This window comes from Stegodyphus dumicola, chromosome X2, assembly GCF_044657685.1.
Source record: "Stegodyphus dumicola isolate Sdum_Otavi_A_Nest chromosome X2, ASM4465768v1".
In the NCBI taxonomy this organism is placed as follows: domain Eukaryota; kingdom Metazoa; phylum Arthropoda; class Arachnida; order Araneae; family Eresidae; genus Stegodyphus; species Stegodyphus dumicola.
The window spans coordinates 119,257,579-119,275,465 of record NC_140781.1 but is presented as its reverse complement, the minus strand read 5'-3'; the positions used below and the strand labels follow the sequence as shown (position 1 = coordinate 119,275,465).

Sequence of the window (17,887 nt, the reverse complement as noted above, 5' to 3'; positions counted from 1 at the left end):
GATTTGAGTGGGATGAGATGAATGCCGAGATATTTCTGATTACAAAGTTCTTTATCAGCATAGTCAGGCGTTCTAATGTCAGTGTTGATTGATTTCTCACTAAGCGGAAAACACTGACGAAGTTATATTCTGATTCCAGACAAAGTGAATAGTTTAGCACATTCATGATTGTTTTAAGAATTTCACATTAAATTTGAGTAATATAACCGTAATATTAACTGATTTAAATTACATATTTTAATTAATTATTGATTTTATTAATATCAAATCAATTAATAACATTTATATCACTATTCATTTCACTTAATAGTAATTGATTTAATATTAATCGCGTAATATTAATATTCATTGATGCGTAATATTTTAAGCAATCACAAATTGTTAAAATTGATAATTCCTTGACATCAACTTTTAGCTAATTTTTAATTTTTGTTTAGTTTTGTATTAATTTACTTTTGATTCAAGTTTTCCCAAGTTTTAATTCTAAATTGCCTTTAATTTGTGCCTTCCTGTTAGATAATTTACCATTCTTGGTTACTATGTGTTTTAAATTTTATTTACTTCTTATTGAATTAATTTCTCAGCATTTAAATGCGCGCAGCTCCAATTCAAAATATTGCAGCAGCTATGAGCGCGCATTTATTGGGGTTTGGTTTTCCTTATACTTTATTTATTTTTGAAATAAAATTTTTGGCTATTCTATAATGTTTATTTTAAGCTAGTAAATTTAATTTATGCAACTTTTAGTGCTATGTTACTGGACATTTGATTCTGTCAAAAAATTATGACTTTTCAATGCTCAAAAATGAACATGTCGTGTTGCATTTTGTTAAATTAATGACAATGAAAACATATTATGGTCCTTATCATGCTTTTACTCTGCAAGTGGGATAGTCAATGATTTCATTCGTCTCTTTTTAAGTTTTCTCCTTTTAAGTTCAGCTTTATGCATATTTAAAATTTTAACTTTATAGAAATTTGTCTTTAACGGGTGATCGAACAAGGAATTTGAAAGTCGCGCCACAATACCGAATTATCTAATCATCACTTCTTGTAATCTTACCAGCTGTTGTTACAATGAACTTAGATAAAAATATTTTGGCACAACAATTATGTTCGCACGATAGACATTCCTTCATAATTCCTCATTTAACCCAAACTAACCAACTTCAAAATCTTAAGAACCTGGCTTGTGCTGCATACAAGTTTAAAAATTATCTCGTTAAAGTAAAAGATATCTGGGAGATATTACCTTCTTTTCCAGAAAATATATAAATATGTGTGTCACCTCTTTTATGAAAATTCATATAAAGGTTCACCTTTGTAGTATGTTGATTATATTATAAGTACTTCGCTATACAAACGTTTTTGAAAATTAGTAACACATCTACAGTTGAATATGAAACCGCGAATACGTTTAATTCAAATTAATCGATAAAATGGCTTCAAATAATAACACATACTTAAGTAACAAATCTAATAATACTGACAATATAACATGCAGTTTTTCCTTAGAAGTCATTCTAAATTAACAAAATGTTTCTTACTTGTAACTGTAGCCTTCGCTCCTTCAACTGCAAGCACAGCTGATATGTAAAAAAACCAAACTGATAACAACACACACATGACTCCCTGAATTCAGCAAAACTGCGTCTTCTTCATTTTACTGCTTTCGAACTGCAAAAACTTGATTTTTAACTGTATTTTGTTTTCGTGGAGTTCAGTCTTGATAGCTGCAAAAAATATTAATGAAAATTCATGAGTCAACATTGAAAAAAGGATAAATGAAAAATTTAATCAAAGTAACAAAAGCACTGTGGATATATAACTGAAATAACATTCTGCATTTTGGTTATGAATCTGATAGTAATTCAAATTGTTTTAATTCCCGAGGATAGAATCAAGTGACTCCCTTTTTTTCCGAATGCAAGAACTACCTTCCCTTAATAAGATCTCGTCACGGATTTGCATTGTTGAAATCGATTTTATGAAAGTGTACTGAATATAATTTTTCAGTTCGTAATAAGAAAAAAAATTGATATAAATTTTATTTAATTTGTTTTCAGTCAATATATAAAAATGAGCTTTCATTTTAAAACATTAAGAATCAAATAAGAATTTGAAAGGTATCAGTTCTTTGTCTCTGAAGTTCATTCTTCGAGTTAATAAAATTATGTATCGATAAATACAATTATAAATAATGATGTATCTAAAATTCACTACCTTATATTGTAGAGTCTCACTTGTTTTGGTAATGTACACTGTGTCAAGACTCTATGTAGATTTTAGCAGTGTCCAGGTAAGCAAACAGAAACGTAATAAGTATGTAAAAGACCCTTTTATTAAGAACTCAAAAAAGTTTGCCTTCCCAGTGTTACTGTTGAGATATTTGTAATCGCATTCTTACTAGTTAAAAGGATGTATGTATAGCTTTCTGTCACGTCCCATAAATTCATTAGCTTTCGGTCAGGTTCGAATTATTCCGGAACTTAATCCCATTCTTTATGTTATTTTTGATTGGTTGTTTATTGTATCTTGTTTATAATTTGTTAAAGCATGATCTGTTGTAAAGTTATATATATATGTTACGGTGAAACACCGAAATCTGGAGAATGTCGACTCTCACCGGTGAATGTCAACATTCACATAGTCGCTTGGTGTAGGTCCGAAATATTTATTGCATATAAGAATAATATTTTTGAGTCATTGGCAACTCATGCTTCGGAAGACTGTATTAATGGAATTGTCCCCTTCACTGATCTTCCTCATCCCGCTTCTTTAGAACCCATAAATTTCTGCGATTATAAAGAGACTGCTGAAATAAGTTTTCATATGGTTTTCCTTACAGATGGCAGCAAGATGAACAACAAGGTTGGCCTTGCATTTGTTCTTTTTGAAGGCCATTCCGAGATTTGTTTTTTAAGACACCGTATACGGAATGAATGTACAGTTTTTCAAGCAGAACTTCTGTGCATTTATCTTGCCGTCAAATGGATCCAGTATCATGGGACAACATCCTCAAAGTACCTTATTTGCTCTTTATTATATTCTTCTTATTATTATTATTTATTATATTCTTATTATATTCTCTTTCTGCTCTTCAACTTTTGAACAGTATTACCAGCTGCGATAAATTAGTTATCGAAACCCTAGTAACTGTTAGTTCACTTAGAATTAGAGGTATTGATATCTGCTTTGCTTATGTGCGTGCTCATCATGGTTTCTACGGAAATGAAAGAGCTGATTTCTTAGCTAAAGATGCCTTAAATTTACCCATTGATATCAACATTAGCATTCCAAAGAGTTATTGGAAGTCCTTTCATTATAAAAAGCTTTTAGCTATATGGAATGAGGAATACATTTCATCTTGTAATGCTGAAGTCACCAAAAAGTTCCTTCCTTCTATTTACCATAGACTGAATTCCGAGTCTTTCCTTCTCGTTAAATTTTAAAGTGTCTCAGTTTTTATCTGGTCACGGTAAATTTGCAAGTTATCTGTTTCGTTTTAATCTGCGATCAAACAATTTATGTGAATGTTCAAAAAGAGTTCCTCAGGATGTGGAACATTTGATTTTCTCGTGCCCTACATTTGATGGCCCTAGATTATGCTTACAGAACGATTTGAAAATGTTCGGAGTGACTTGGCCAGTGAACCTATCTGTTTTCGTGAAGTCCAGACTGCTGTTCTCTGCTTTTGTTCGCTTTATTTATGCATGTAATTTTTAATGTTTATTTATACATGTAACCTTTAATGTTCTAGTTAACTTACTTCTGTAAGCCCCGTGTTGTACATATGTGGTGCACGGGGAGTCTGTATGTTCTCAAAGTAAAAAAAAAAAAAAAAAAAAAAAAAAAAACCCTCTTATTTCTGACTTACACCGGTAAAAGTCGACATTCACCATGTACTAATGGTGAATGTTGAACATATAAGAATATTATATTTTCTTCTCCGTAATTCAGTCTCGAAAAAACGCACTTGAGACTTAAAATAAGAACTTAAAACACACAGTACATTCAAAATAAGAAAGGAAAATAATAGAAGTTAAAAACTTACTGAATTATACAGTACGTTCTAAATCAGAAAATAAAATAATAGTAATAAAAGACTTACTAAATTATGTGATTCAAATCTTATTTATTGCAACAACTTAAACTATTATGGCACTTTATGACCTCTCTTTTCGACTTTCACCAGAGCATATCTGTGATTGTCGACATACACCGGTGAGGGTCCGAATGTACAAGAATGTAATGCAATATTCGATCTTTCACCGACGTATTTGGTGAATGTTGACATTCTCCGGTGAAAGTCGTCATTCACCAATTTCGGTCTTTCACAGTAACATATGTATATCCTCTGTAAACTAATGACAGAAGTTTTTCAGATGCCTCGCCTGGCTGGGCAAATGCAAAACATTAAACCAACCAAAATAAATCTTTACGACTAATTACTGGAGCACCTTACTTCATCAGGAACAAAAATCTTCATAGAGATCTGAACATTCATTAGCTTTCGGTCAGGTCCGAATTATTCTGAATCTTAATCCCATTCTTTATGTTATTTTTGATTGATTGTTTATTGTGTCTTGTTTATGATTTGTTAAACCATGATCTGTTGTTATATATATATATCCTCTGTAAATTTTTCACTCTCTCAAAAATAAATGATCATATCTTCTCCGTCAGTTTTGTCATTCGAGCGGTAGCAGTCACGAGTGAAGGAACGACCCCAGTCCCGTAGGCGGATAGGGCGGTTTACTCGTAGTTGTGTTGAAAATTGTTGTCTTTATTACGGTGAGTACTAATCTGAAGCGGATTACCGTATGGTAATTGAAAATGTCCTTTTTAAGGACACAACTGGACCAGACGGACGAGGAATTCTCAGATTCGGACAGATCGTTCAGGGCGAAGAAATCACTACCCTTGAGGAAAGATTTTATCAAGTCTCCTCAGAAAAAGTATAAGAAGGTGAAAACTTCGAAGAAGTCAAGTAGCAGTGAGAATACAGGACGGGTAAAGGAAGGAAAAAGCTGGGCGGAACTAGCAGAACAAGTTGGAGAAGAAGAGAAAACGTTACAGTTGATAGTAGATTTGTTGTCTCCCGAAAGGGTACAAGCAACTCTGGAACGGGAAAAGCAAAGAATTGCCGTGAAAAAGGATAACGTAGGGAAAAAGGTGGAAGGAATTGGTGAGGATGCCACGCCTGAAGCAGTTACAAGCTGCAGTAAAGAAGCTACTCAGACGGCCATGGATACTAGTCCAGTTGTAATTAGCGAAGAGGAAAAAGAAGTTTGGATCACACCGAAAAATCGGAAAAAAAGGTGGAAAATACCCCACTACAGGAAATATCTTACGAAAACAGATTCAAGTTACTTGAAATGCAAAGAGAGTAGGAGCCGTTTAGATGAAGACCCACAGCCCATTGTGTTCCAGAACCAAGCCGTGGATTGGTTGAAACTGGAAGAAATTTTGTTAAGCGTGTGCAAAGATGAGAGGCCGAAATGAAGGCGAAAACAATGGTAAAGGTAAAGACCATCGACGACTACAGAAATGCCACCAGCTTGCTGCAAAGAAGAGGCATTCCCTTTCATACTTTCCTAATGAACTTCGAAAAGCCAATTCGGGAGATCCTGAAAAACTTACCTGATAAAATCACAGAAGACGCGATCTTTCAAGATTTGAAACGAAGAAACTTTCCAATCAAGAAAGTTAGGCAATTCCAACGGTCAAGGAAAAATAATCAAGAAAAACTGCCGATCTACTTACTCGAGTTAGAGAAAAACAAAGCTGGATACGCCATTCACAATCTGAACTGTATGTTCAGCGTGACATAAAGATTGAGAATTACACCCCGAAGAAACGCCCTACTCAGTGGTATAGATGCCAGAAGTGGGGTCACTCGCAACATCTATGCAATAACATGATTCGCTGCTGTAAGTGCGGCAAAAATCACAGAAGCAACCAATGCACCCTAAAAAATGAAGAAAAGCCGACTTGTATTTGAAGCGAGGAGAGCTTCGCCAAAGAAGATTATTGCACCCCCAACCGATGCAGATTTTCCAGAGCTGATCAAAATTGACAAAAACGCTAAGCAAAAGAAATCTGTATGAGCTCAATACAGTGAGAAATTGAAGGAAAGAATCAAACCCCCGCCGAAAGTTCCTAGCGAAGCCTTAGAATGGCTTGGTGATAAGAAAGTAAACAGTTTGCTGAAAACAATAATATCCTAAATAGAGAAGATCAGAGCTGCAAAATCTACAGCCGAGAAACTAATTGCAGGTTTTAATGCGGCCATGCTTCTGATGAAAATTGCCGAATCTGATGAGTAAGAAGTTGCTGATCGACCTCAAGTCTTCGAGCCTGCTTGGTCTAGTATTTTGATATACTGCTTTACGCATGAATTTGTTTGAACTTTAGCCTCTCATCCTTACCTTGCTCCTTTTCCCGACACCGTTGCGGCCTCAGGCCATCTCTCTTTTCGTCTCCATGGTGGGGGTGTTAAGTAACACCCTTTGATCTACAATAAACAACCGCGAACGGCCTATGGGCACTTTTTATTTATCGGTTAATACCCTTCGGTGGTACGTACCAAATGTCAAGTGATGATTCTGATTCTTTTCACTCTCTGCTTGTAAATCTGCATGTAACTTTGCTTGTATTTCTCTGGGTGTATCTCTGCTTATTACTATATAATAAATATTTGTTTTGCGAACCACGGCATTTTCTATATTCAACATTTACAGCCCGCATTTATGGCTAGACATTAAAACTACGGAATTCAAATTAAAACTAAACCTAAGCAGAAATTAGCCAACGCTATGCAGAGTTATTTAACGTGCAAGTTGGCTGTAACCTATACCGGAGTGACAGCACGAACTGCAAGAATAATGCAACGCCGTTGACCAGGAATGCTAACGTAGAATATCAACTAGTACAACAACTTTAACGCGGCTTTCAGCAGGCGGAATAAGCGCTGATTAAAACAATCTCAAACTCTCACTTAAATACACACGAGTTAAAATTTGCATTCTGGCTGGAAAACGGTAGGGTAGAAGTGACAGTACAGACTATGGACATAAAAGAACTGTTAATTAACATAAATACCATACAATATATTAGGGAAATTAAAAATGTTAACAGAAATTATAAATATCTTACTTTATTATTGCATCTTTCAAGTTTTTCAGTAACTCATCTTTGCAAATTATTACGCATTATAATGGTTATAATACCATTATAATGGTTATAATACCATTGTAATGGTCACGTGAGTCAAAATAGGAGGTACGTAATGCTGAATGTTTTCTGCAATAAGTATACAGTAAACGATGTCAACACATTTTTCTTTTAATCGATAAAAATCATATACCGTGTTTACTCGCGTAGTAGTCGCTTCCCCCCCCCCCAATTTTTCAATGTGAAAGTCTAGGTGCGATTATTATGCGGGGAAATCTGTTACACAGTACTGTACACATTGAATATTTCTTCTGCTTCAAAATGGGAGTGCGACTATTACGCGAGTAGACACAGTAGTAGGCGTTTATCATAACTTTGCTTGTCATCAGCAGACAAAAGTACAATTATAATAACTGGTTAGAGATTTACTTAAAATGATAAGTACAGTATTATTTAGACTTGCTGTAATTTAAAAAAGGTAAACTTCTTCATTTTTCATGTTTTAAAAAATAATATTTAAATAAACACACATGTATTTTATAAGAAACTAGAGAATTAACGAAGCAAACAATTCACATCGCTATTGGCTCAATGTCTTGTCATTAATATTTCACGTGATTTGACCGAACGAAATCTTCGTTGCAAAATGAGGGCCACTTGGACTTTTTTTTCCCACTCCTTGTTTTACAATATTTCTCAACTATGTCAGAGTGCCAATTTTTTTCCTTCAAAAAAGAGGCGGCGAGATGTTTTCCGGTGCAATTTTTTTTCCTTCACTGTTATCACATCATAAAAAATGTTCAGATGTAAACTTGCATCAGATGTAATTTTTTAGATAGCGTACATATGTTTTACTGCTCTTGCTTATACGAAAAAGAAATAATGTTAAATGACATAACCTTCCCCTATACGGAGTTGTAATCCTTCGATAGTTTCGACCACGCGAGTCAAAATAACCAATGATAACAATAATTAAATGTTCACTGATTGATCTGAACCAAAAACGGATAAAACAACTTGTGCAAAGTATATTATTACTTTTGCTGTCGTTTTCCATTCCGTTTCTTTACCAAGACTGGTACTAATAATTTTATCCACTGAATTCACACACAAATACACATATAAACACACACAAAACAAAACATGAAGTGATCCGTTTCAAGCAAGGAGGTTAGAATAAAAGGAGGGAGGGTTCGCAGTTTCCTCCACTATCGGGGAATGAAGCTCCACGGAACAAGCGGCGTCCATGTTTGTAACTTCAAAACATTTGCCATACGTAGTGAAACGTACGTGTTTCTCAGCTGTTAAATGCAGGGATTTTCCAGTAAAAATATCTTAAATTTATAATGAAATGCTTCGCTATTGTTAGTTTTTTGTTTTAAAGTTATAAAGATGATATCCGTTATTTACTAAGTACAGAAAATCATTAAGAAATAGTTCGAAATCTAAATGATGTTTCTGCATAACTTCAAGAATTTGTATAGGTTTTATTATCAACTTGTTGGGTATACTTTCCAATTGTTTCTTTAAGAAGTGATATTTCTGATTTATTCGCAATATTATTACAATTTATTAAAGATCACTTAGAATAATTTTTGCCTGAAATTAATAGCAGATAATTATCTAAAAAAATGGTAACATGTTGCTTTTTTTTTAAATGAATGTTTTAAATAGATTTTTTTCACAACAAACAACCTTATATCAACAAGCAAATAAATATTAATAAAATAAACCAGATTTATGTGAATTCAATGATTTCAGTTTATGCGCGTTTCATATTTATAAATCTCAAAGAAATTACCTTGAATTAAGCTGAATTACAGAAATGTACCTATATAAATTTTTGGATATATCTTTTCACATGTTCAATTGTGTAAATATTTTACTTACGTTTATCGCAATACTGCCCAGAAATTTGTAAGCTTATGCAAAAACATTTTAACAACTGAACAGTTTATCTCGATCAAATGCACAAATTATATTCGTAACAGTTCACAAAACTTAAAAATGAATAATAATTAATGCATGAAGAAAGCGTTGCTTTATTTAACACTTCTACAATTCATAAAAATAGTAACAATTGATTTCTTACTTTTCATGAAAATTATAAAACTATTTACCTAAGCGTTCAAATCATACAGTTTAATTACTAGCACATATCATTGTATGTTAAGGAACGAAGATACCAGCTGTAAGCAAAAACATTAAAATGTATTTAACATGTTTCGATTATTATTAAGTCTTTTTTTTCACATCTGGAAAGAAAACAACATGATATTGTGATATTTTTTAATATATTTATGAAATTACACACACACACACACACACAAAGAAAATCAATACTTACGAGTGAACAGTAATCCCAGGAATATTTTTTGAAAATCTATTTGTGCACCCATATGCAATATAAGCTGACATGCGTCAAAAAGAAAAGGGGAAAAAATGTTACAATTACAGACTTCCTTGCACAAGTCACAGTGATAACAGTAACATGGCCGCCAAGCTTCACCGTTTGAGTTGAACCTTCCCTCCTTCTATTCTAACCTCCTTGGTTTCAAGAGATTTTCTGTTTCCTTCATATATGCCATCTATACGGAAGGGAATTCTCGTTGGATTCCCTTCCCTTCATAAACATAACGCAACTAGTAACAGCTGAATTGATGCTTGCAATTTTATTTTAAGTCTGATTAAACAACAGTTATTAAGGCTATTTTCAAACAACATCATCAACAGCATGTTTATCATTTGGAAACCTCTTAAAGTGACCTTCACTCCCTTTTTGACCTTGTCCTTGTTATTGATATTTTCCACCATTTAGAAGAATGGCTGAACCAGGTAAACTACCTGGTTAGATGGTTGAAGAATAGGAAATATGAATTAAGTAATAACTACTCCGCAAGTTAAGAACTCTTAACTTTGATCCTAGAAACTGGCAGACCGATTATCTATTACTAGATATTTTCCGGAAATGGCAGCCGACACACGTGAAACAAATTAGTTTTACCCTATTGTGACAGCATGTGTTTCATTACACTGTTTGAGAACGAAGGCTGTTTACACAATTTACTGCAGAACACAACGACGCAAATTGGAGCATATTGTTCCTTCTTTATATTAAAACTGGGAAGTTACTTTACTTGTATACTTGATTTATTACTCTGATGATGCAAAAGCTGTGAAGCACTCAGGGTTAATTTTCAAGGAGGGTCGCTCCTCTATATTAGTCCTTTTTAGAGGGGGGGGGAACGTGGAATTGACTTCTTTGCAGAAAGTCAGATCTTTGTAGAAAAATTTAAGTGACTTTCTAAGACTTGTTAAATGTCGTCAATATTTGACGCCGGTGGCTCCAAGTATCGGAGTATATGAAAATATCGAGCATTTTTTTGGCTTCAAACCGGAATGTACATGAAATTTACAATAATATAAACACAAAGTACACAAATAATACAAAAGTTAAACAAATCTTCAGTCAAAGAATAACATAATTTATATGAATAATTTATATTACTTAAATTATGCCATTCCATAAAAATACATATTTCTTATGAAAAAATTGGCTACAAATATAACTGAGGTTTATATTTAAGGAAACTCTACATCAAAATAAAATGAAATGGATTGGATTATGGCAAAGTACTCGATGGCTATCTGCCTACAGGAAGGCATATCTTCATGGAGAAGGTTTTAAGGAAAACTAGCCCATATTCCCGTTATTCGTGGGAAAATCATGAAAAGGGTAAAAAACGGTTTGAACTATTGAATTATGACAATTAATGCTATGTATAACTATGCGTGAGGGTGCCTACGTAGAGGACTTTTTAAGGGAATCTGGTTCGAATTTTATTACGCACGAACCCCGAAAACCTCATATAGAAAATTTTCCACGTGCAAACAAAGTTAACAGACAGCTAGCAGTGTTTTGTGGGTTTAGCTATTTAGTGACGGGTGAGCTCATAATGTTTCGGTTAAATAAATTATTCAAATATATATCTGATAATAGTAGCGTTTTTAAATTACCTTTCCACTTATAATAATCATTCTCGACTTATCTGCACACAATTCCGTGATCAAAACTTCCACATGCTTTATAGATAATTCCAGAATAGAAAGAAGAAATAGGTATCAAATTGCACTTGAGAGTGACAATAATTGCTATAAAACTTTACCCACCCCTTAAACAGTACAGATATCCACTTTGCATATACAGTATAGATCAGCGGTTCTCAACCGGTGGTACGCAAGAGAAAATAGCTGGTACGCAAAGGAACAAAGTATTTTTAACTATTAAATTCAAAAATTAAATATTCCAACATTCTGTTAAAGTTTTTTCTCTAACATTCGTAAATTTATGCGATCTGAGTTCAAGGAGTTTAGCAAAATATTTTTGCAAATATTCTTTTAGCCATAGATATAACAAAATTTGTCATAAATGATGTTTTTAAAAGGTGTTATAGAAATGGATGTTCTATTCAATAGAAAATAAAAATAAGTTCCTATAAAAATATAATAGTATCCCATTAATTCTTTTAGAACTGATCGATTTATTAGAATGTCTACACTTTATGCCACAACCATTTCCGCACTCATATTGTTCTATTTTCAATTAGAAGCATTTTTTAGGTCGATTAGTTATCTATTGACAGCAGGTATTTTGTCTTCTTGTTGTTTTGTATTCCTTATTTCTCTACGTTATTTGAGAATATCGTCGTTTGTTTTTGAAGAGCTCGTAATATATTTTGAATTTAAATATTTGTGAAAAAATAATAAAACAAACCTAGATTTTCAAAATCAAAAAAATGACTAAAATTACTAAACGGAAAAGTGATGATTTACAGGCGATAATTTAAATAAAATTGTTTATTTAGTGAATTATGGCTGGCGCGTTTTAGCATATTTAGCTGAAATTTTTGGAAAGTTAAATCAGGTAAATTTCGGATTACAAGGACAAAGTTTTAATTTGTTTACCATTAGAAATTAAATAAATGCAATTATAAAAAGAACTCGAGCTAATAATGAAAGAATTGGATAATATTAAACTTTTTACCACATTTAGAAAGTTTTCTAACAGAAAATAATTGTAAAATAAAAGAAGAATTAGCATCTGGCATTAAAAATCATCATTTTCATTGTTAAGTAATTCAACACGTACTTCATCGAGGATCATGAAAACGAAAATTGGATTAGAAATCCATTTTGTTCAAACGTACCTGAAATTTTATCTCGTGAAGAAAAAGAACAATTGATAGAAATTTCCTGGGGTCAAACTCTAACTGAAAATTTCAAAAATAACACACTTGCAAACTTTGGCTGAATAAAATAATAATAATAATAATAATAATAATAATAATAATAATTTAAAGGCTATTAAATTTTTATTGCCTTTTTTGCACAACCTATTTGTGTGAACAAGGATTTTCTTCCGTGTCATTTTTAAAAAATAAATACAAAACAAAATTAAAAGTGGATCCTAATTTACGTTTAAAGCTAAGTGAAATAAAACCACAAATAAAAAAATCTCTCTTAAACAGGCCCAAATTTCACACGAAATTTTAAAATTTAAATATTATAACTTAAATTAAAATCTATGGTTGGAAGATAAAGTGGTAACCAATTTTTAATCTAATATTTTTTATGGGTGCATCTTTCATACAAATAGCCAACAAGTTGTGCAAGGGGCAAAATATATACAGTTTTTAAATATTTCTATTGAAAAATTGAAAAAAAAATAATCATTGGAAAATAGTGGTGATACTAACGATTTTCAATTTTTATTTAGATGATACGCGTTAATCTAAAGGTTGAGAACCGCTGGTATAGATAGTAAGTACGAATATATTAAGTGGAACAACTGTAAGTTACAAAATACATTCATTCCAATTCATCTTTACATAACCAAAAATAGTGATATTCCATAGGAAAGCCAATCTGTATAATCCATTTTTGCAGAGGTGTGTGAAAAAAAAAAAAAAAAAAAAAAAAAAAAAAAAAAAAAACAATAACAAAATTTGTTATAAAAAAGTGATCAAACAGTTTCTGATACACTAATCAGGGCGTTACGACATCTGACGGTGAATTCAGCACTTTGCGCAAAGGGAATGAATATCTGAGAAAATTTCTGCAATACAGCGGTTGATTTCAGTGTTTAAGGATTCAAAACTGTTTGCTATGACTCCGAAGTATCATTTAGAAGAGGAAGCAGTGAGGTGTGTAAATATTTCCAGACAATAACAAATGTTTATGACAACAAAAGAAAAATTACGAATTCAAAAATAATCACAAAAGACAACAAAAAATATACGCGATGCATGAATACATGAATGAATAAAATTCAGCAATACAGAAAAATCAATTTGCAAATAATGAAGAGCACGAAAAAGGAAATTATACTGACTATGCAGAAAACAAAGATTAGAGTTACCAAACTGAAATGAATTTTTAAATGATATTTAGTGGACATATTAATCGAAAAATCCTTTCAGGCTCAGTTTTGTCTTCTTTAAATAATTACAGGAATTTTACTTCTTAAAATCATTAGAAATTAAAAATGAAGAAGGGGAAATCAAAAGAAAAGCCCGTGAAATTTTATTAGCTGGATTCCTTGGAAAGATATAAAAAAATACACTTCTGGTTATACAGAGCTGACAATTTTACTCGAGCTTGGGAGTGCACATTGCGAATGCAGAAAGGAGCAGCCAAAAGTAACAAAATGGGGAAAACAAAGAGAGATTTCAAAGATCTTTTTCCCATGTTCTTCAGAAGATGTGGATATGAAGTTTGCCATTTGAGTGGAAATTGTAGAGACATTAGGTAATTTTTGGAAGCAGAAGAGATGAAAAATTAGCAACGCCTTCGCCGGGAATGTTAAAATTAAAATAACAAAAGTAAAGTTTAGAATAAGAAATTTCGTTAAAGTCTACAATTTTACCCTCCCTGAAGTTACATCTTTCAATGTAATCCTATGAAGGTTTTTAAGAAACAAAAGTCAAATTTGTATTGAAAATTATCTAATTTTGTCCCTGAAATGAGTGTTCAAATTGAAGTGCTTCTCTTCTAACTTCTTCTCTACTGTGACATTTGTATTTGTACTACATCATTTTTCTATCATCGCTTATGAATTTACTTAAAACAGAACATCATTAAAAGTATGAAGTTTTAATTTTTTTTAAGCCTATGTACATGTATTTTCATTTAACAATTCTGGATAACGATAAGAGTGTTCTGTAACGCAAGTCTTAAAATGTAAATTTGGAACTAAAAGCAGCTTGAGTTCACCAAAACAGTAGAGGGTGTTTATAGCAATAAGCTATTTTCTGCAACCAGTTGACTATTTAAGCCTAGAAACAGACGAAAGGGAAAAAATTATGGACTACCTGGAGAATCTTTTACAATCGGGGAGGAAAAAAAAAAAAAAAAAAAACCAAGAAACTCAATTGTGAAACATACTTTAACTCACAAAAGATGATTTTTTTATGGGTTCGTTACAAAAAGTGTTACTCCAATCTCTAAAGCAGTAATTCTGAGAATGGCACGAAATTTTCGTAGCTGTGCCTCGAGGAAGAGCAAAAATATAACGGGGTGTGAGAGCAAACAGTAAACAGTTAGCCGATTGTATTGTGTCTCGAACAAAAAAAAAAAAAAAAAAAAAAAAAAAAAAAAAAGTTAGAGAATCACTGTCCTGGACAAACTAAAGTGTTCTGCTATTAGAATGACACTCCGACTACCAGACGCTTTTAACCTCTTTTCTCCCCCTAAAAGTAATACATCCTAGATGTCCCTTCCCTAGCCTGCAGAATGTTACTAACAAAAACACACCACTTGTTGCTTCGATGGATTTGTACTTTTACCCCCCGCTCCCCAAGCCGAAATCTTTAAACAGCAAAAAAGACCTCGACGCCATACAAAAACATTGCTGTTGGGACTTTCCAGTCATCGTAGAATTGATGCGGGAATAAAAACTTGACTTCGTTTCTTGGAAAGGCGGTGTCCTGCGCCTCTCCTAATTGGAGAGTTCCCAGCGCCCATCCCGCCCACTGCCCTCCAAATGACATACGATTTCAACTAATCACTCAAACTCACTCCGAGAAGGATTCTGAGATTCTTCCGCATGGCACTTGTCATTAGTTGTTAACATTCATAAGTTTTATCTTCTCCAGTCCTCTGGTAAATATCAGCTGCTTTTGTTAAGATTTCGCATGAATTTAAAGTGATGAACGGCCATCATTTTCAAGGTAGACGATATTGCGCATCTACAATTCAGCGGAGCATCAGTCACTGTTACCTTAACAAATATATTTTGATAAATGCTGTAACTGCTATAAGGCTATAAGACATCCGAATTACTCAAAATGTATGCTCACATTTTTTTGCATGTTAGACGTCATAATTTAAAGCCTAAATCACGATTTCTATAAAACTGAGTTCACCACGGAATTTTCTCAGATGACAAAGCAAGCGTCTACCATCTGCACGATTTAAAGAAGAAGAATTAAGATTTAAATGAAAGCTTAATTAAAGCACGACTTAAATTAAGAAAGTCGTATCTTTAAGCTCTTAGATTATAATTTCGTTGCATTATTAAATTAAACTATTTTCCCTTTTTCCTCTCATTTTATTCTAAAAATATCTTATTTAAAAATACCTGAGGAAGAGAGAGAAAAATATGGATATCCTGCAATTAATTACCCAATCAAAAATATAAGATTTCTGTTAAAATTTAGTTTTAAATTAAATAGTGAATCAAATTCGAGTTCGTATCGTAGGTATTTCTTTATTGTTGAGACATGCATAACAAATTGTCTCTTTAATATATGTCGATTTTTGTTTTGACTTATGTGATTATGGCCGGTGGGCAAGACACACTGAGTCTAGAATGTCTAGAATAATAGGGATAAAGAAATAATGCTATAATAATTGAGAAGACGAATGCAGATTTGACTCTATATATAATTTAAAACTGAATTTTAATTAAAGTATCATATTTTTAATTAGGATGTCTACTTTTGAAGAAGACTGTGCTGAGACACGAAGACCATAACCTAGCGGGAGAATTGTCTTCATGGAATGTTTGTTACCGGAAACTGACTTCTCTTCATGTTATATATGGAAAATTCCGAGTAGAGAGTCTTTTCGTTACGTTACTTTGGATGAATATACGTTAGGGAAGTATTTTTAAGGTATCATTGCTCTAAATTCACTCAGGCAGATGAAAAGAAATTTTTAACGTCCTAATTCATTATAAAATGGGAAAAATATTCATTTTAACGTACCTTATATACCGGTGTGTGCTTTTGTCAGTGTGGGCTTTTATCAACGTCGGCTTATACCTATGTGGGCTTTTATCACTGTGCGCTTTCATCGGTGTGGGTATTAGTCGCGTGGGCAATTATCCCAGTGAGGTCTTTTTTGTAAGCTTTTGTCGCGTGCGCTTTCGTCCAGTGGGCTTTTGTCTGGTCACCAAAATGACGCTGTGATTACACAAATCACAGTAATCGTCTAGTAAAAAAGAATCCCAATAACCTTCCACGATGGTGTAGGGAAGCTGAAAATGATCTGAGTGAAGGGTGAGATACCGATTCAGCTTTTCCCAAATTCAGCCTTGACAATTTTATTTGCAATTCAAGCCGAAACATAAATATCCCTTGACCATGATTCCAAACGGTAAACGTTTCACCCTCCGTTCTTTGTGCTGAAGCAATTACGTAATTCATATTAGTCTATTATGAACTATTATTATAAGTTAAATGTCCATTTGACATTGTCAACATTGCCATTTGACATTTCACTACTCAGATTTTAGGAGGAGCTTTTTTAACATCCTAGCTTGTTGCAATATACTAATTAAAATACGAGTTCTTTTAAAAATATTTTAGGAAAATGATGGAGTAAATTGAAATACAGAGAGGTCCAAAATTTATGATGGCATGTCTTTCAGATTGAAACTTGTCTATAAAAAGCGAAATATGCTGTGCGGCTGTCGATCTAACAAATATAATAGAACTCTTCTGGCAGGTCCATTGATTATTAATGCATTGAACTTCGAAATAACAAAATCATTTGCGTACAGAAATCGTCATAAGGCTCTTGGATTTATTTGATTGCTAGACAGTGCAGAAGATATCATTAATCTAGAAAAGTATTCTGAATTTTTTTTTTTTTTTTATTTTTGAATGATATCCACAATGCTGGAATTTGGAACCAAGAGAGCAACTAGAAAACAATGGAGAGTTCAAATAATGTATGTCGCAGTTTGGCAGAGTAGCATGTAGATATTCGAGATATCCATGTAGATGTCGGAAGTTCTGATGACGCAAAAAATGCAGTGCCAGTTATTTACTGAGTATGACGGGATTGTGGAACATGGAACTTTAAAGATGCAACATGGGAAAAATAACAATTTTCTTACTAAATTGCGTGTTGGATTCTGAAATGTGAAAGTATAAATTGCCGAATTGAAATTGAAGTATAAAGTTGCCACAGAAGTACGTGATAAGCTAGATATCTTCCGAAGCGTACGCACCGAACTTTTTTTTTTTTTTTTATTTTACAGGGAGTAAAAACACTCGGTGTTATAATTGAAATGAGGGGTTATTTCCATATCGATATTAACTGGGAATAAAATTACACCTTCGCCTTAGCCAAATAGGCACCACTGGGACCAAAAACCAAGGGCGTTATGTTTTTGCGCCCAGCATAAAGATAATCCGTAAATGGT

General features: G+C 32.9%; 1 protein-coding gene across 3 annotated transcripts in view; it reads right to left on the bottom strand.

The window, feature by feature from the left end:
• Positions 1-17,887, bottom strand: part of LOC118200307 (fibroblast growth factor receptor 3-like) — a 142,524-nt gene that overhangs the window by 65,097 nt on the left and 59,540 nt on the right. For all 3 annotated transcript variants that reach the window (XM_085809556.1, XM_085809555.1, XM_085809557.1), the window contains one exon: positions 1,548-1,733. In XM_085809556.1, the coding sequence (XP_085665682.1) occupies positions 1,548-1,626 (79 nt within the window). In that variant the 5' untranslated portion in view covers positions 1,627-1,733. The remainder of the gene's footprint in view (positions 1-1,547; positions 1,734-17,887) is intronic.